Source organism: Etheostoma cragini, chromosome 14, assembly GCF_013103735.1.
Source record: "Etheostoma cragini isolate CJK2018 chromosome 14, CSU_Ecrag_1.0, whole genome shotgun sequence".
NCBI classification, from domain to species: domain Eukaryota; kingdom Metazoa; phylum Chordata; class Actinopteri; order Perciformes; family Percidae; genus Etheostoma; species Etheostoma cragini.
The window spans coordinates 8,612,770-8,631,041 of record NC_048420.1 but is presented as its reverse complement, the minus strand read 5'-3'; the positions used below and the strand labels follow the sequence as shown (position 1 = coordinate 8,631,041).

The 18,272-nt window shown below is 40.9% G+C and overlaps 1 protein-coding gene across 1 annotated transcript in view; it reads right to left on the bottom strand.

Annotated features, from left to right (window-relative positions):
* Nucleotides 1-11,254: 11,254 nt before the first annotated feature.
* The window catches only part of LOC117957288 (ankyrin repeat and MYND domain-containing protein 2-like), a 7,540-nt gene continuing 522 nt past the window's right edge, over nt 11,255-18,272 (bottom strand). The window contains exons 2-9 of the mRNA XM_034892929.1: nt 17,815-17,879; nt 16,957-17,105; nt 16,609-16,834; nt 16,153-16,367; nt 14,523-14,658; nt 14,277-14,405; nt 14,055-14,178; nt 11,255-12,184 (exon numbers count right to left, since the gene is read on the bottom strand). Of these exons, the coding sequence (XP_034748820.1) occupies nt 12,021-12,184; nt 14,055-14,178; nt 14,277-14,405; nt 14,523-14,658; nt 16,153-16,367; nt 16,609-16,834; nt 16,957-17,105; nt 17,815-17,879 (1,208 nt within the window). The 3' untranslated portion in view covers nt 11,255-12,020. The remainder of the gene's footprint in view (nt 12,185-14,054; nt 14,179-14,276; nt 14,406-14,522; nt 14,659-16,152; nt 16,368-16,608; nt 16,835-16,956; nt 17,106-17,814; nt 17,880-18,272) is intronic.

The following is an 18,272-nucleotide window of genomic DNA, read 5'->3' as shown; positions in this document are numbered from 1 at the left end:
TGCCAGAAAATAATTGCTGAAGGTGAAAATAAATACATTTACCCAAATACTCTTGACTTAAAGCTTTAATTCTGCTTCAAATGGAAACATTGAGCATGGCGGCTGTAGTTTTAATAGTGTGTGACTTTGAAATAGCTGAATGAACTGATACCATTGACATCATTGACATTTAGGCAGAAACCATGAGTTGTGAGGAAAACTCTTGGTAGGCGGTGTCTGCCGGTGCCGGTCAGGGATATGTGATGAAAAGTGCCAGTTATAGTCACAATAAAGATAATGGGACTATGACTAGAAATAGTAGTTGTAGTAGTTAATGGCGTAGCAGAGCACTGCAGGGCAACACAGGACCATGGCAACAGCTGCAACTATGATTTAGGTGCCATTCTGATCCAAGGAAAACTGTGAGGCAGAAAAAAACATAATGACTGACTAATGATGAGAGGAGCTCAGTATGTCAAAGGAAGGAAGTCCCCCGGCAGTCTGGACCTATTACAGCATAATTAAGAGCTGGTCCAAGGCAGACTTGAGCGAGCTCTACAAGGATTGGTAGATGAATCTGATGACTATGAAGAGAAGCAGAGAAGAGATGAACTGCAGGAACAAATTGTCAAACACAAAAATACCACTAATGTTACAAAACATGAAGAGACTGCCCATGTACTCCCCAAGTGCATGCTGGGAGGCTTTTTATTAGACCTGCCCCAAAAATAACATAAAAACATTGTAGAAGAGAGGAAGAGGCGCAATGTCATGTAAGGAATAATGTAGAGCGAGACAGTTGTTACAGCGAATACAACCCTGACAGATTGCTATAACAACCGTGCGGTTGTCATTATCCCGCTTATTACGGCAACTTACCAAATAAATCTATAATTCTACAAAAAATATTGATTTAAATGTGATTGTAATGATCCCGCTAAAGACAATAGTCCGTTTTGTGTCTACGGCTGGAGTCCTGCATCCATAGCAACGTAAACTCTGTAGCTAGCTAACGCTAGCTGTTTGATGCAACCTTTTGTCTGTTACTCAACACCACCTTACGGGCTGTTGTAGTATATTTCAAGGGGTGCTACCGTGGTGGACAAATGATCCAGCTGCTGTTTTAATCATTGCAGGAATTGACACAACATTAGCTGAAGCGTTGAAGAGACCTAGCGGGCTATCGGCTGCTCTAATTCAAATTAAATTGAACATTTCCGTTAACAGTTAAGTGAGACATGGTGAATGTCTTTTTTGGAAATATTTATGTTGATGTTTATGTCCTCATCCATCTCGTTTCCTTTTTGCACAGCCGCTGCATGTAGACACACCTGTAAGTTAACGTTAAACATGTTGCAATGTAGCTAAGCTAACTACTTAGTGTTGTTGTCCCTACGGCTGAAGTTACTGCGTAGTGATCATAGACGTTAGCCTATATAAAGATGTAGCGATAGATGCTCACCAGATCAGCTATCATTGCTTGAATTGGAGAACAGAAGTAGATCCACGTTTCCCCACTTTTTTGCCATAGCTGATAAATTATTGGGACTTCTTCCAACGGGTCCTCCAGAGGGAACAGAACTGCGCACTTTAATCAAGAAAATAACAGACCGCATTCTTTGTTAGAAATCAACCAAGCCATGTAATAAACCAAAAAGAGAATCACTGAGCTTAACAGTACAACAAACCCAATAGAAAATTCACAGTGTAGCGCAGTGGGGTGCCATGACATCAGGTGCTGTCTCTCTATCAACCTTAACACTAACACTATGTGGATGTAGAATGATCAGTAGAAAAAAAAGGCAGTAGGGTTATATCTCTGAATCTACACTAGACTTTAACAGAGCCAAAAAGGACCAACATGTCATACAGTATACAATTAAATGGACCTCCCTGTGTCAGATGTTGGTCAGAAAGATCAGATCCCTGAACAAGGTGCTGGTACAATGTAGGGGAAAAAAGGAGTGATAATGTGTCAAAGCAAGAAAGTGTACCATTTGACCCTGGTCCCTCCAACTTGAGAGCAGTCTCTGACGCTTGCTTTAGGATCACCAAACATCCCTACCAGCTATAATTACATTTCTATTGATGCAGCCCTTAAGCAGAGGCTTACTGTACAATACTTAATCTGAACTGACTCCACATCCTGCCAAACCCTGGAGTCTTACATTCATAGAGCTCTCTTATTCTTTCAACACAACAAACACAAAGTTCCCCCTGCAGAGTTCACACATATCTGAATAGTGTAGAGGATTAAAGCACAGTCAGTGATACTGCTGGTTTCTTACAAGTCATGGATGGAACAAGTGCTTTTCTGGAAGCCTTGTAGTCTAGACCAGAACATATTATACCACTGCTGGCTTACAGCCACACTACATCCTAAAAAGTCTCTGTACAAGTACTAATCTTCTTTTCCTATAGTATGAATACATGTTTGCTTTTGTGTATATCAAAGAGAGGGTGGGAGCCAGATCAAAAGCTGTAGAAATGCATCATCTGCAATCATACACAGTAAAAAGACCAAAAAAGAATCATTCAAAGGTCCATTTTGTTGAGTGTCCTGAGGCTGAAGCTGTGAAAGGTGCCTTCTGCTGAATGTCTGTTGACATGTGTGTTCTGCAGTCAATAGCCTCAACAATCAAAGAGAGATTCAGACACACCTGTTTGCCATTCAGGCAGGACGTTAGTGAAGGAAAACCCTGAGTAGACAATGCCTCAGTGGTTCACAGGGATCGCATGTCTCATTTCTCTACTAAATCCAACTATAATGATAATATTGAAAACAAAGTGGAATAAATAGCATCTTTTCTACCAGTTCAGTGGACTCTTTTTGAATTTGTTGTTCTTTGCACAGAAACATTACCGTCATTACAGATATTTTTTACGGAGCAACTTATTTTCTTCTTTTTCTTGATTTGGAATGAGTTGCAATAAAGTCACCTGAATCTTCATTAACTGTATGAGTCCGAGCAAGGCCTGAGATTTATTTCCAGGTAAGTAACTGTGAAATAATAGCATTTTTCACCCAGATAACTTATTTGTTACAATGACTAATGTGCCAAATGGAAACATGTAGATAGGACCGCGCACAGATCCCTGTGGCACGCCATAACTGATCTCCTTGAGGTGTGATGAACAATTGTGTAAAACAACGTGAGATCAGATTAGTATGATCTAAATAAAGACAGAACAGTGTCAGTGAGACCGATGAAACTTTCTAGGCAATCTAAAAAAAAGTTGTGATCAGTCATCTGGAAAGCTTTGCTGAGGTCTGGGCTCACCAATATTGAAACTGAGCCAGTCTGAGGCAATTTAATTGATCACTTTTGCCACAACAGTTTCAGTGCTGTGGAAGGTTCCGAGTGAAGAGGTTAAAACAAGTTATTGGATATACAGTAACCAGTCTATAAATCTGTAATCTATAAATTGCTGAGCCGCTGCTTTCTCAAAGAGTTTTGAAAATAATGTTCTGTAGATGATGATTAAATTGGGGTCCAGGTTATATTTCTTTGGGAGTGGACTGATGACACTTTTTTTTTTAAATCTTGTGTAGCATTAAGGGACAACAACTTGCGTTTTGTTGTGCCACCCTGTGTTGTAGAATGACAATTAACTCAATTCAATTGGATTTGTAGTATCAAATCATGACAAAAGTTATTTCAAGACACTTTACAGGCATAGTAGCTCTAGACCACACTCTATCATTTACAAAGACCCAACAATGCTAGTAATTCTAGTAAGTAGAAGTAGTATGAACCTTTGACCTTGAAAAGTTACTAATCCCAGTATGCTTAAAACAGCCAGCGGGCAGTCTTATAAACACTGGTTTTGAATGTGATTTTGATGTGCAATACTCTCCCATAATGCAATGTGCTGAAGAAATGAAGGGGCTAATCAAACATCTGTGGATTGTCCTATAACTGCTCCAATAATACCTCCGAAAACAAAAAATGTAACATAACAAGACAAATGGTAATGCAATAATAAAAAACTTCACAGTGTGATAAATAGATACAGTCCAGAGAGGACATAAGGCAAATATATATAGATATTATTTTGAACAACTATTTTTTTTCCTTTGATCAGTGGGGTTGTCTAGTGTTTTGTGTCATGGGGCATAATGGCCACAGTTTACATGCATTCTGCATGTACACCACCTCCTCTACAGAGGCAGGCTTAGCCCCAACTACAGACTCCGCCTGTTTAATGAGTTTGTTAAGTCTGCTCTCATCTCTTGCTTTAATGCCTGCACCCCAACACATCACAGCAAAGAAGACGTGCTCGCATCAACAACAAGAACATCGGGAGCATCCTGTTACATACATTAATTGTCTTTGTCGCATTCAGCTGTAGGTGATTTTCCCCACTTCAGCTAACAAAGTGGCCAACCACATCCCCAAACTCCTCCTCCAATCCACTCTCCACACACCCAACAATGACTGTGTCTTCCGAGTATTTCTGCTGATGGCATGTTTTGGTGCAGTGCTTGAAGTCTGCAGTGTAGGTGGTGAAAATGAAGGAGGATAGGCGGATTATATAGAATCTAATTATGATAGAGAACAGACTTTAAATACTAATGCAGTATGTGTCCTTGGACATGACACTGAAGCCCAATCTGCTCCCTATTTATGAGTTGCAATTATGTGTAAGGTGTTCCACACTTACATACAGGAAATGGAAGGGTGTTGCAAGCCAGTCACTGTCCCTGCTTACTAGAAAGAGCCTCATAACAGCATGAACCTGCATGCACACAATGTGTATACCTCATATATTTAAAAAGCATAGCTTCTACACTTAATTTAAGGTTACTTTTCCTGAACATGTTGGTGTAAGGAGATATTCTTCTTATTTTTACCATTACATTACTGATCATTACTACAAAGCTCAGCAGTAATAACTGGTGATGATTGCGCTGAGATGGTGCACTACAGTACACATTAAGGATACAGAGTTTCCTATCCTTTTGTAAGACACGCACAAGCCTGCAGCCAGCGGAACATAAAAGCTGTGCTGTTTGTTCCTCATCAGGTGTTAGGTGTCAACACCGACTGCTTGAGGAACATTTGATAGCCTTGTTACTTTCTTAATGATCTCATTTCTGGAAACCAGCATGAGCACTAACACGCTCTGAAATTACAGTCCACAGCGCTGATATGAACACACGTCTTTTGTCACAAGTCTTAGCACATGGAAAAAGAACATCAACAATATTAATAACAGTGGATATGAAACGGAGGCCAAAAGCCTGAAAGGCTTTTCAAGGGTCTCCCCAAAGTAAAGTTCTTGTTTGTAAAATTAATAATAAAGATATAAAGCTTACGTTTTGGCTCACTGTGATCACATTTACTGCTGCACGTTGGGGGGTAAGAATGAAATGCAGAGGAGGAGAATTAAACTAACAGAAAATTATCTGTTGAGTGCTAGAGGGCGATTTTTTTGTGTTTTTTAAACGGACAGATGTGACCAAAACAAAGAAAATAATAGTGTTTCACTCTGATTTACAGCCGGGGAAGACAACAGCTAAGCTGATCTTTGTCAGAGGAGATGTTCTATATTTACTTTGAGTTCAATTCACAATGTGGCAAAATGTGATAAGAATGCTTAGGGGTCGTACATCATGGTTTGTTGGATTTAACACGCACATATTTATATAATATACATCTAAGGTAAATATGATATGGGGCTATTTTGTCTGAAAAGCACTTGTATGTATACAGTAGCGATATTATATACACACAAACTCACCCCATCTATTTAGTGTTAATGCGTGGATCAGATACAGATCACATGCAGGTTTAACCCTTGTGTTGTCTTCCCGTAGACCATGCAACTTAGTGTTTTTCTGGGTTGAAATTTCCACATTTTGTTGTTTTTTTTCAGCACTTTTCTTGACGTTTTTGTCAATTTTATTCCAATTTTCGGTAACTTTTTTTTCAAGTTTTTTAAAATATATTTTTGTAAATGTGCTGTATTTATATAGCGCTTTTCCAGTCTTAACAACTGCTAAAAGCGCTTTTTACATCTACAGGAAACATTCACCATTCACACACATTCATACACTGTGGCCGGGGTGCCGTACAAGGTGCCACCTGCTCATCAGATATACACTCACACACATTCACACTCCGATGCGCAGCACCGGGGGCAACTCGGGGTTCAGTGTCTTGCCCAAGGACACTTCGACAATGACTGCAGGGGCGGGGATCGAACCACCAACCTTCCGATTGGCAGGCAACCGCTCTACCACTGAGCCACAGCCGCCCATTGTCCATTTTTAACAATTTTCTGTGGCTTTTTTCAATGTTTTTTCATATTTTTTTTGTCACTTTTTATGATGTTTTTTGTCACTTTTCAGCATTTAAGAAAATAACGTTTTTGTTGTTTTTTTCCTGCGCTTTTGTCATCGTTTTAATGTAGAAAGCGTTTGTGAACAGGTGAAATGTGACCCGAGGACAACAGGGGGGTTAAAATCATCCACCCTCCACCCACCACCCACCTGAATGGATTTAGCTCACCGGTTTAGAGACCCGAATGACACTTGACTGCCCCTCTGCAGACCCTGCAGGCTCTGTTGCTTTTTAAATGACGTATTGTAATGGTGTATGACTCTTTTCTTACTTTAGTGATTGGAGAGGCTGCTTGTAAACGTTTCTATGTGTGCAATAATGTCACATCAACTGGTTGTTGACGGTTGTTATAAACCTGACAGAGGAATCATCTTCTAGAATATCCTGATGAAGTTAAACGGTTGTTTCTTTAACGTCTCTCAGGGGATGCCCCTACAAATGAAGCTGTAAACTGGTGCAAAGAAGCCTTTTGAGATTTAAACGATACAAACACAATGGACCTGTGCATTGATTTTAGACGTCACCATTGGGATTCAGCAGATGAACTGTCCAATAGACATGCGCTTAAAATGGCAGAATCCATCATGTGCGATAGTTCTCACCCCCTGCATGCAAAATTTAAGATGCTGCCCTCTGGTTCCCGCTTCAGTCAGCCACCATTCAAAACAAATCAATATAAATTCTACTTCCAACCCTCTGCTATCTCTCTGCTTAACTCTGTAAAGGATAGGTAACCTCTGCGCATAAGGCACACTTGAACTTAAACTTTTAATGTTGTTGTATTCTTTTACCCATTTGATGTGACTCTGTATTTTTAATCAGTGTTGTTGTCTTTGTTGTCATGTACTGTATGTCAACTTCTTTGCTTTACTGCAGCAAAACTAATCGCCGTTTGGGGACAATTAAGGGTCTTGAACTTGAACTGTCTTGAAGCTCTGATATGTTCAAATCCACCCAACCGCTATAAATCAGAATGTTACTTTGTATGACCTGGACTGTAGATATATTAACTCCCTTTTTCCAACTCCACTCCTCTCTCTCTCTCTCCGTTACGCCTCTTTATTTACATGCTAAGTGTGAAAAGACTTCCACAGAGGATGCATTTGTGTATCCCCGATTATAGGTCCTCAGTATACAGATCTTCTTGTTTTAGTGATTCAGATAAACCTCATGCAGTATACAAAGCCATACTTTGACTCTGACTGGATGTGATGTCCAGAGTGTGGGAATCAGCTGATAGCAGGACGAATATGTGTCATGTTCCGGATGGAGGTTTTTCACTGAGTCTCATCCAGCCAAAGCTGAGTGGATGAGCTCACCATCATGATGTATGTACATGTCCATTATCCAAATCATACAGTAGCCAGTCAAAGCCTCCTGTTCACCTTCATCCTTCCGAAACATTGCCCCCAAGACTCAAGGTGTCCTCTTACAAGACTTTCCCAGGGCTGTCTGACAATAACTTCACTCCAGCTCTCCTTGTCTCCTCTTTGGTGCCACTGAAAATAAATCCACTCCAAAAGTGTCCAGCTCATGCCATTATTGTTACACAGAGGTAGGGAGTTTTTCCCCCTCTTTTGCTCTCAAAATGATCTCCAATTACCCTAAAGAGCTGTGTTTGTCACATCACATCATCGAGGTGGTGGTGTGGATGAAGAGCAGCTGAGAAAAAAAAGAACCTGGGGGGCTTTAAGGAAGTCATTGGATCTGACAGAGCGTTCGCTAATTTTTACATCTCAGAAACCGGAAATTTGAGATCAAGCTTTTATGCTTTACTTGCAGTCCAGATTGAGTGTGACACACAGATAAGGGGATAGGGAATAATAGGTTGAAAACGGGACAGGGTTTGAGTCAGCGTGACAGCAGCCATGCTTGCTGTTTGTCCTGTGAAAACAGTGACAGGAGTCAGCGTGCCCCCGTGGGAGCAGGGAAGAGAACAATACAGTCAGAAGACAGAGCTCTATAGAAATGTAATGCATCGCCGAAGGATGCTCATCATGTGTGAGAATGCAAGGCTGAGAAGAAGCCTTTGTTTATTCTGATAACCCTTTTGGCATCCCTTTGAATATCTGTCCTCAAGCTGTCACACAGTTCCTATCTAGATTATCAGTTAGGTTTGGTTGACAAACTAGAGCAGACGTGTCAAACTCGAGGCCCGGGGGGCAAAATCTGGCCCCTCACAGATTTTGATCCGGCCAATTTAGGTTCACAATGAATATCAGCCCACCTAGTTTTTGTCTTGTTTGCTGATTCTTTTGGTGCTTTTCCCCCCATGTTTTTTAAGTTGTTTTTGTTGCTCTTTACGACTTGTTTTCTATGATGGCTGAGGATCTTTTTGCTGACTTTTTCAGGGCTTTATTTTGACTAAACAGTAAGGGAGAAGACTTTTTAAGACATGTAATAATGCAGTCAAAGATATTTGACTTTTTCAAAATGAAATGTCTGGCCCTTGATGTGAATCTTATTTTCCAATGTGGCCTTTAGTGAAACTGAGTTTGATATAACTGCAATAGAGGTAAAGTTGCAAAGCACAAGTGAAACTTTAGTTAATGACCATTTCAATAATCTCTAATCAGGGGCCATGACCTCGTCGAAATCCCAGTAAATTAGATTAAAAACAATTGAATGGATCGTAATATAACATTTTGTAATCCCACAAAAAAAGGTTTATAAGCATCAGTCTTGAGGGAGCTGATGAAGAACAGTAAACCTCAAACTGATCTTCAGTCTCAACATAAGAGAGAAAAACTGACATCTAGTGTTGTAACTGGGGTAATGTCATCCACCCAACACAGCCCCCTCTCTCCACATCTCTCCATCAGTGCTTGTACAGTATAGGTCCTGAGCATGTGTGTGAAGTTCAAGCCTATGTGTAATGTGTGTAAAAAACTACCAGAGAGTAAAAAAAACGGAGTTACGCCTTGTAAATAAAGGCATGTCTTTCTTCTCTTTTCTTAAGAAGGAAAACTTTTAAGATGGAATGCTTTGAAGTTATTTCAAGAGAAATTTTTTTTCATTCATAGTCATTCATATTCACAATTGACTTCATACATGCTATGGAAGCTGTACATTTATTTAATACAGTTTAATTTGTTAGATAATAAGGCCTCATATAAATGACATGAGTACATTAAACAACACTACAGGACTACATGAAAGAGATCAGATACATCCACATGTATGCATACATACACAAAGCACCTACACCTGTGTTGTAAATAAGCACATTAACTGAAGTACTCCACTACATTTGTCATTAAAATAACAAATTTTCATCCCCATCCTGTACAGTGAAAACCACAACTCCAGATGTGTTGAAGTTGAATGTTTGTAATAAATGGAGGAAGTGAAGAAAATTCTCCTACTTCTTAAGCTAAATAAAGTGTACAGCCTCTTGGATCCTCTGGGTTGGGTTGCTCAGTGGCCTACCTCAAAGATGATTGAAACAATAAACGACAGAGTCGTACTAGTCGGTATCAGACGTTGACTGGGTCAGCAAGGGAACCAGAATAACCTGCTGTCAAATGGTTGACTAGAGAAGACTATGTAAATACTGGAATGCCACACACACAAGTGACCGCAGGGAAAGGGGTTACATGAAGAGGCTGTGGGACCTCAGTCGCAAACTGACATCACAACTAACGATTGATAGGTACGACAAAGATTCTAAGGCAAGGTGGAACCAGGATGACAGGTCATCATCCTCCAATCTGAGATTGGGTACTAAACTCCAACTACAGATACAACATAAGACAAGCTAACCTGCTGAATTGGTATGCTGGATCCCTGGAGCCCTCATTGTCAGTTAACATCAAGGGATATACCAAGGAGAACAAGAACAAACACACTACCTCTACCTAGTCTTGCTAGGAGGAGGAACACAATAAGCTTGAAAAAGCTAGAGAGGAGCTGGAGAAGATGTCGAAAGTGAAGGCAACAGTGGTTCCAGTCCTCACGGGCTGTTACCCCCAGTGGCTCCAGCAAATTCCCAAACCAAATCTGAGATCTGTGTCCACAAGAGAGCAGTCCTAGGAACAGCTGACGTACTGCACAGAACCCCCCAGGCTCTGAGGCTCTGAGGTAGAAGACCCGAGCTTGGAAGAAGGAAAAACACCAACCTGATTGGGCAAGTGGGGGGGTGTTTGTTGTAACATTACTCAACACCGCTGAGAGTCTTACTTTGCGTCTGGGGCTGACTGCTGAATATCGTCGAATATCGTCATTGGCCGGCAAGTGTTTTCTGGGCTGGCTGAGTCACGACCCCGGAGATACCGGTCGAGGATACATCCACATCCATGGGATAACTTTTCCCTTGATCCAAACAATTATAGCTGTTTGTTGAGCGTGTTGAAGATGTTGTAACCTTATACCGTTCCCCACCAAGCATTAGCACGAGCTACTTGTCGAAGTAGCACATATCGTTAAGCTGGATCGATCAATATTGACACGTATCATTAAATTAGGCCTCTGCTGTATTATTGTGTTGCAAAGTGGCATGTAATCAGTGACAAAATGATTTAGTATTACGCTTCCTGAGTACAAATCTTTCTGTGACATTGTATGATTTACAATTAATGACCTGGGTCCCCGTGTTTGGACAAAAGTTAGAGGAACTAGAGGGGTCAAAAGTCATTCATCGCCACTGACAGGCGACTAAAGAAAACGTCCCGTGAAATGAAATAACTTCTTGATTGCTGGAAACATTTATGATAGCTTAAGTACATAATTCAACAAAATGTATAACAGCACGGGACATGTACAGTACCTTTAACTGCAGGAATGCAGGAGTATTCTCACAGGATGGTATAAGTACTTTTCATTTTAAATAATAAAAATATCTTCTACCACAGACCTACACACATGACAGTTACCAGTGTGTTTGATGATATGGCAGGCAGTGATAATACTCCTGCCATAGCACTCCCTTTTTATCTGCTATAACCACAATCCTGCCCTAACCCTAACAGTACCATATTTGAAATGCACCGATGTTGTTGAAAGTGAGAATTCAAAAAAAATGTCATTGATGGTAGAATCGTTCTACATAATAAATACAAATTTCTAACACCCCCATTGGGCTGCAAAATTGAGGACTTTTCTCTTCCTGTGTCTGTTGAAATGCAAACAAACCAGTTATAGTAGTCACTTGTTATGACCTATGAACAACTTTTCCCTGGTCTACATGCTAATTCATTCGTAAAACCTCGAGATACACTGCTAAGAAACTACTAATCCTACTATCATACACATTAAAACATAATGAGCTAGAAAGAGGTCTCTCCTCATCATCTGACATGCCAAATCATAGATTTTTTGGATTAAATGGTGGAGTTTAGATGCGTCCAAATGTTGCCTTCAACAATACTGAGCAACTGTTTCACCCAGAAAAGGCTGGAATTATCAACCTCAGACTTCACTTATTGCTTGTCTTATTTACTAAATCTGACCAACAGGGTGTTTGCTGAAATCAACTTACAGGATTTCCAATACCTACGTGCTGCAATACTACGTTTTGCAGCTTCCAGTGTGTAAAGTTACCTGAAGCAGCTGCTTTTGTGTTACTGATTGTCTTAAACTACATGGTGTGGTGGTAAATATATAAAGGAGATGTACCCTGCTGACATGGTTTTTGTTTCCATACCTCTCCATACATAACGTTTGTAAAAAATTCACAAAGAGATGAGTCAGCATCGTTCAGGAGCCCCAATCTTGGGTGCAGGACGGCCCCTGAGCAGAGGTGGAAGGACCAGCCAGGAGCTGTGCAGGGCAGCCTCCGGCAGCAGCCACCTGCTCCTCCGCCCGCAGACACAGCTGCTGCAGAAAGTTGGCTGTCTCCATAACCAGGTCGCTCTCATCATCTACAGGGAGCAGAAATAAATAGTCACATACATAGTCATTGTGACTGTTGGGATGGGCTGGGCGACATGGCCTATATATAATATTCTCAGAGTTCAGAGGAAAATCTGGCTCCTTTTATTGTGTTACCTGAGCTTTAATGAGACAAACTGAGCTTGTTTTTCCTCTATACGCTTTGATAGTCCTGGGGGCAGCGTGGCAACAGCGGTAACCAGGTTAGTCTTTACATTCCGTCTGTTCCTGTGCTTGGTTGTGTTGTGAGAAAGCTGGGAAGGTCCATTCACATATATAAGTAGATCCAAATAGCACTTTTGGACTTGATGTCTGACAACTTTCAATTGAAAAAGTCCTACTTTTTACCATGACCAAGAAGTTTGGTGCCCCGGTCCTGCTCTAGATGGGCTAGCTTCAGCTTTGTTTTAGCCGGGACTTCACCTCGCAGAAAACCCTGGGGCTGCGGTGGATCCACAACTATAGTAAATCCATACAAAATGTATTTTTCCCGGAATTGCAAGAGTCTAGTCTTGGCCTGTTTTTTTCATTTTTTATTACCTGGCTCCACTGACATCAAACCGGAATGCAAAGCGACAGTAACTGGACATTTGAGCCATTTATCTATGTTGGCTAGCCTGCCATTATAGCAATGGGTTAATAAAATAACTATTTATATTTTATAATCATTTCAGAAATAAATTGTAATCCCCAATCTCCATGCTGCTCATTCCCAAGGGGTAAGGGAACCCCCGGTCTGGAACCCATGGCCTGGCATACACATTGTTGACTATCGGATCTAGAGGGACCAAATGATTATTATTCCAGTTTTGCTATCATTAAGCTGAAGAACGTTATTTGCCATCCAACCTTTAATGTCTTCTAGGCAATCTAGGAGGAGCTGGAGTGAGTCCCTAGATTTCACACCAGAGACATCTGTGAGTCATCAGGAGATGTTGTATTTTTTAATAATGTTTCTAACAGGGAGTATGATGAAATCTTGAGACCCACCATAGGTGACAGGGGCAGTGGATGAGGAAAACTGAACCAATGTTACTGAGAATGTCCGGAAACTAAAACAATTGACATCTAGGTATTGATTTTTGTTGGACATTGGCTAGGCAGGAATTTAGGATCCTTTGGATAACAGGGCCAGTTGTATGAATGTATCCTTTATGATAAGTGAGGGCACAACATCATGGGGGGAAGTAGTAGATTTATATGCATGACCGTGTCACCCAAACGAGACAAAGAAACCGGTTGAAATTGACTAAAGGATGACAGCCCCCCTAAGCATTTGGGGGAAGAGGACCTTTCTGCCTGGCTTGAAACATTCTCTTGGAAGAAATAGAGGAGACGGCGAAACAATCACTGCAACCTGCGGGCCGACACTGAGATAGCCTTTGAGAAGCTTTCTTGAATTTACATGTGAGTTAATCTTTGAGACATTACATTGTCATAGGTGCTGAAGGGATTAGCCAACTTGGCCAGCAGCAGATTGAATCAGATCGTATTGTTAGATAGTCTGACTGAGATTTCCTGAGTTCTATTCACTTTTTTGCTGTCAGGGAGCGCCATAATAGCAGCTAGGCGAGCATTACACCATGTGTCACGCATGTTCATCATGGAAGTAAAGGCTGGACTCCAGTTGTTTGGAGCAGTTCATGAACAGTGTTTTCTGTGGAGATGATGAATCCCTTTGGGGGGGACTTTGGGCTTTTTCACTTTGTAAACCAATAATGTGTATTAACAAGATATATGACACAATCAAGCAAAGGGGAAATGCCAATAAGCATAACATGAGCCCTTTAAATAAATATTGTTTTCTTCAATTAAGATCCTAAATGTGAAATATTCTATAAAAAAAATCTTCTACCTCACCTTTCAGTTCTTTAAATCTCGGAGCATCCTTCTCCAGCTTGGTGTCCTGCTCCTGCAGAGACCTGCACATCTTTTTATGGGTGAACCAGTGGAGTTTTTGGCACGTCATATTGCAGTAAGTCAACTAAGACAAACAAAAGAAAATGACCAGGATGTAATTCAACATGGATATTTCTCCTGATATGATTGAATCACTGTGTATTAAAGAAGACTTTGACTTACTGCTTTACAAACGGCACACCTCTTCTGTGCTCCCTTCTCCCCACATGTAGCACAGTAGTCAGCATCTAAAATTGCCATCTGACCTGTTATGGCCTGGGTCAACACTGTGAACGCTGTTGGGTCATTGCCCTGGAAATAAGATATAAGTGTGTATTAAAATTATAACATTATCCTTCATTGATCTTTTTTGCTAAAATTGATCTTCTATATACTAATTTTCAGTACTCTGATATGTTCTTCACTTACAATCTCTACTGGTAAAATGCTCCTCACCAGCTGCTGATGGAGTATGGCCTCACAATAAGGAAATTTCCTGATACAGTCTCGAATGAACTTCTCTTGGTACTGTGGGAAACCATCACTGTCTCTCCCCCTCAGCAGGCTGCGACCCAGGTTACAGACAACAAAAATTACAGCTCTTAAAGCTTTCAATGGGTTTTCCTGTACCATTGTATAGGGTACATTGCTCTTAGTGGTTCCTTCCTTTAACCCTCATGTTGTCCTCAGGTCAAATTGATCCGTTTTCCTATGTCAATTTTCTTTTTAACTACCCAAAATAACATGATTGATTCCACACAACGCTATTCGGCAAGTACAAATCTCTACTTTAATTCATTTTGGGGTGTCTTAATCAATTTTATGGCATTTGGAAAAAAACATTGAAGTAGTTTTGAAATAGTATTGACATATTGACGAAAGTTGACATTTTCCGGTTTGTGATCACCCACCAACATCCATTCCTTTAATTTTGGTCTAAATAATTTCTACTTTCTGCTTTTCTTACTCAATAATTTCCTATAAATGAGGTTTATTGACCATAAATTCCCCCAAAACTGTAAAACTAAAGTTAATCAGTTAGTGTTACGTAGTGTTGAAACCAAAAAAAGTGACAACCTTTGAAAAAAAGTCAACAAAAGTGTTCATTTTCAATTTTGACAGGAAGACAACACAAGGGTCCATATTTATTGTCAATATGTTGGGTCCCAAGAGGATGAACCTATTGGATTTGTGGGTTATGTCTTGTTGTGTGATGAAGTTACCACCATGAGTGAGAAGGGTACACAGAAAACAGCGTCCCCTTTTCAAATCACTTACAGATGACTTTGGCCGTAGCGATCTCCTCATGTGGGAAATTAATACCAGTATCCAGAATAAGCCAGTATACCAGCCAGCACTATTTTAAACTAGTTATTTAATCTTTGATCACCCAAAGTCAAAAAATGTGCAAGTGTAGTCACAGAACCTGTGACTAAACTAGCAAAAGTGCACAACACCTGAACACTTGTTCATGTCACCCTATCAGACATCAGAGCATCAACATTATCCCAACAATAGACACAACTGAAGAATAAATACATCTCAGCAGAACACATCACCATACTACACAACATAATGCGTGATGACTCAGCGTTGTGGTGAATCAAATAAGGCAATTCTGAAAAATGCTTCAACGGTACCCTTGAAAGCATCCATGCTGCAACACCAACTCCCACTATGGCTGTGGTATTGCTCATGATTACTGTAGCTGAGTGTTGGACTGCTATGGGCTTCCTTAAAGGGGAGTTGATGAATGAACTATATATGCGTGACATGTGTACTACCATTTGTACCTTGAGATCATCATCTCAGCAAGAATCCTTTCATACCTTCACCTCCATAAGATGAGGGTATGAAGAGGGGCCCCTTGGTTAGATCTACAGAACATGACCATATCAAGATAAGAGAAGAGGGAGTCAGAAGATGGGATGCCAAGACTATACAAAAGTGTGAAATGGTCAAGAAGAGAAAGGACCGGGTCCTCAATAGCAATCCACATATTCCTATCTGTTATGCCAGTAACACTTGTAGCTGATCTACCCAAACTCAGAAGCCTGACCTCTTAACAAGTGCGTCCAGCTCGTCATCTTGTTTGTGTAGGAAGACCAGGCATTTCTGCAGCACACAGCTGATGTAGTGCATCTTTATGGCCAGGACCTCATTCATGGCTTCCTGCTTCACGCACTGCTCACACAGCATGTCCATCACCTGGTAACACTTCTCCAGGGCGGTCATGTCCACCAGCACAGGGTGCTCCTTCACCAGCAGGACTATCTGACAGATTGGACAGGTGGTGAGACAAACATTTCTGGACAAAACAAGGCAATTGATTGAGACAGGGATGACAGTGCATAAGCAGATCACTAAGTTCATAAGGATTCATCCTCTAGTAAACAAGGATATGTGTACCACATGTTACTCACATTTCTTTGAGCGCCACCAGCATGTCCAAGTGTTCACATGTACCGTGCATGTACAATCACCTGCAGTCAACATTTCAGGGAGTGGGCCTCACCTTGACCGGATTCAGGTTGGTGGTCATGAGGATTTTGTGCAGGGGTCCTGCCAGCTGGGGGGGGAGCCGGGGCTCCTTCTCCAGCCCCTGTGGTTGGGTGTAGTACTCCACCTTCGCCCGTGAGAAGAAGTTGTTGATTACTGTGACACAGTCGTGCTGGCCTGGAACAAGAGTGTCCAGGTTAAGATGATGAGCAATGCCCCCCCCAGTCATTTGCTTGTTAACACTACATTGCAACAACTAATTTTTTTTCTAAACTGAAATGACAATGAATGTTAGTATAGCAACATTTAAATTCATCTTAGCTTCAAGCGAACCATAAATGCTGAAAAGTCGAGTGACACACACACAGGTGTACCTGACAGGCCAGCGAACATGAGAGCAGTGTAGCCATGTTCATGCTGGTTGCAGTTGACATCAGCCCCATGCTGCAGCAGCAGATGGCACATGTCGGCCTTGCCCTTATAGGCTGCATGCATCAGGGGAGTCATGCCATACTTCAGAAACACAGGAGAGAGGCAACATTACATGAGCAGTTAGTTTATGTGTAGGCACATAAGAAGCAAGCCAGGAATTTACTCAAAGCAGTATTTATCCCTTGTTTGATCCCAACAAACTGAAAATACAACACTGATATATAATTATCACCTTATAAAGTTGATAACACAGAGCAACATGAGCAACATGATCATTCATCAGGAGTTTGTGTCCACCTCTATGAACACAGAGTTGTTAAAAAATTAACAACATGTAATTGGTATTCAATGAAAGACTCTCTTTCTGACAAATGGTAGCCTGTCTGAACAGTAAACACTTCCTGTGCGTTCCGTGTGTGTGTATGTGTGCACGTCTGCGTTCGTGTGTGTGTGTGTGTGTGTGTGTGTGTGTGTGTGTGTGTGTTTGTGTGTATGTGTGTGTGTGTGCCTCCACAGCTGATCCTGACATGCAGACAGTCTGGAGTGGCATGATGCTTTTAACACATAGCTCTCAACCATATGTCTCCATCACAATGGATAACATATGTTACAGTGACAGAACTGTTGCATTGTTTTTTGCAATTTGAAATCTCTATGAGCACCACAAACCAGAACAATAGAATGAAACAGGGCTGTGGTGGAGTTTCTCAACCTTGGGCTGGGGCCCACACAGGGTCACTTCAAGTGACTGTTTACATACTTTAAGCATTTGATCCTTAAGTTTGCATACCTCGTCCAAACAGTTGACTCGTACTTCTTTGCTAGCGAGCAGCTGGGCGGTTTCCTGTACATCACCTGCAGTCCAAAGCAGACACCGTCAGAATGTTAGGCAGCAACAAAGGATGGATGTCTAAATGAAAACCAACATCAACACAATTCGTACTTGTATTTATGTATATAAAACTATGTCTCCTAATTTAAAAAGAGAGTTGTGTTAAAGCTTTTATTAACGGCTGCATGTTCTGAGTGATTAGTGCATTTCCTGGCCATACATAATTTGGTATAATTTACGTATTATTGGAAATAGTATTCTTCATAAATGTTAAGCTGTATGCACATGTGTTCATGTTGAGCTGAACTGAAGACTTCATGTTTTATTGAAATTATTGAAGATTACTAATCTCTTTTTCAAGGGAGTCCTGGCCAAGACAGCGGCACAGATCACAACAACAATTCCATACATTACAG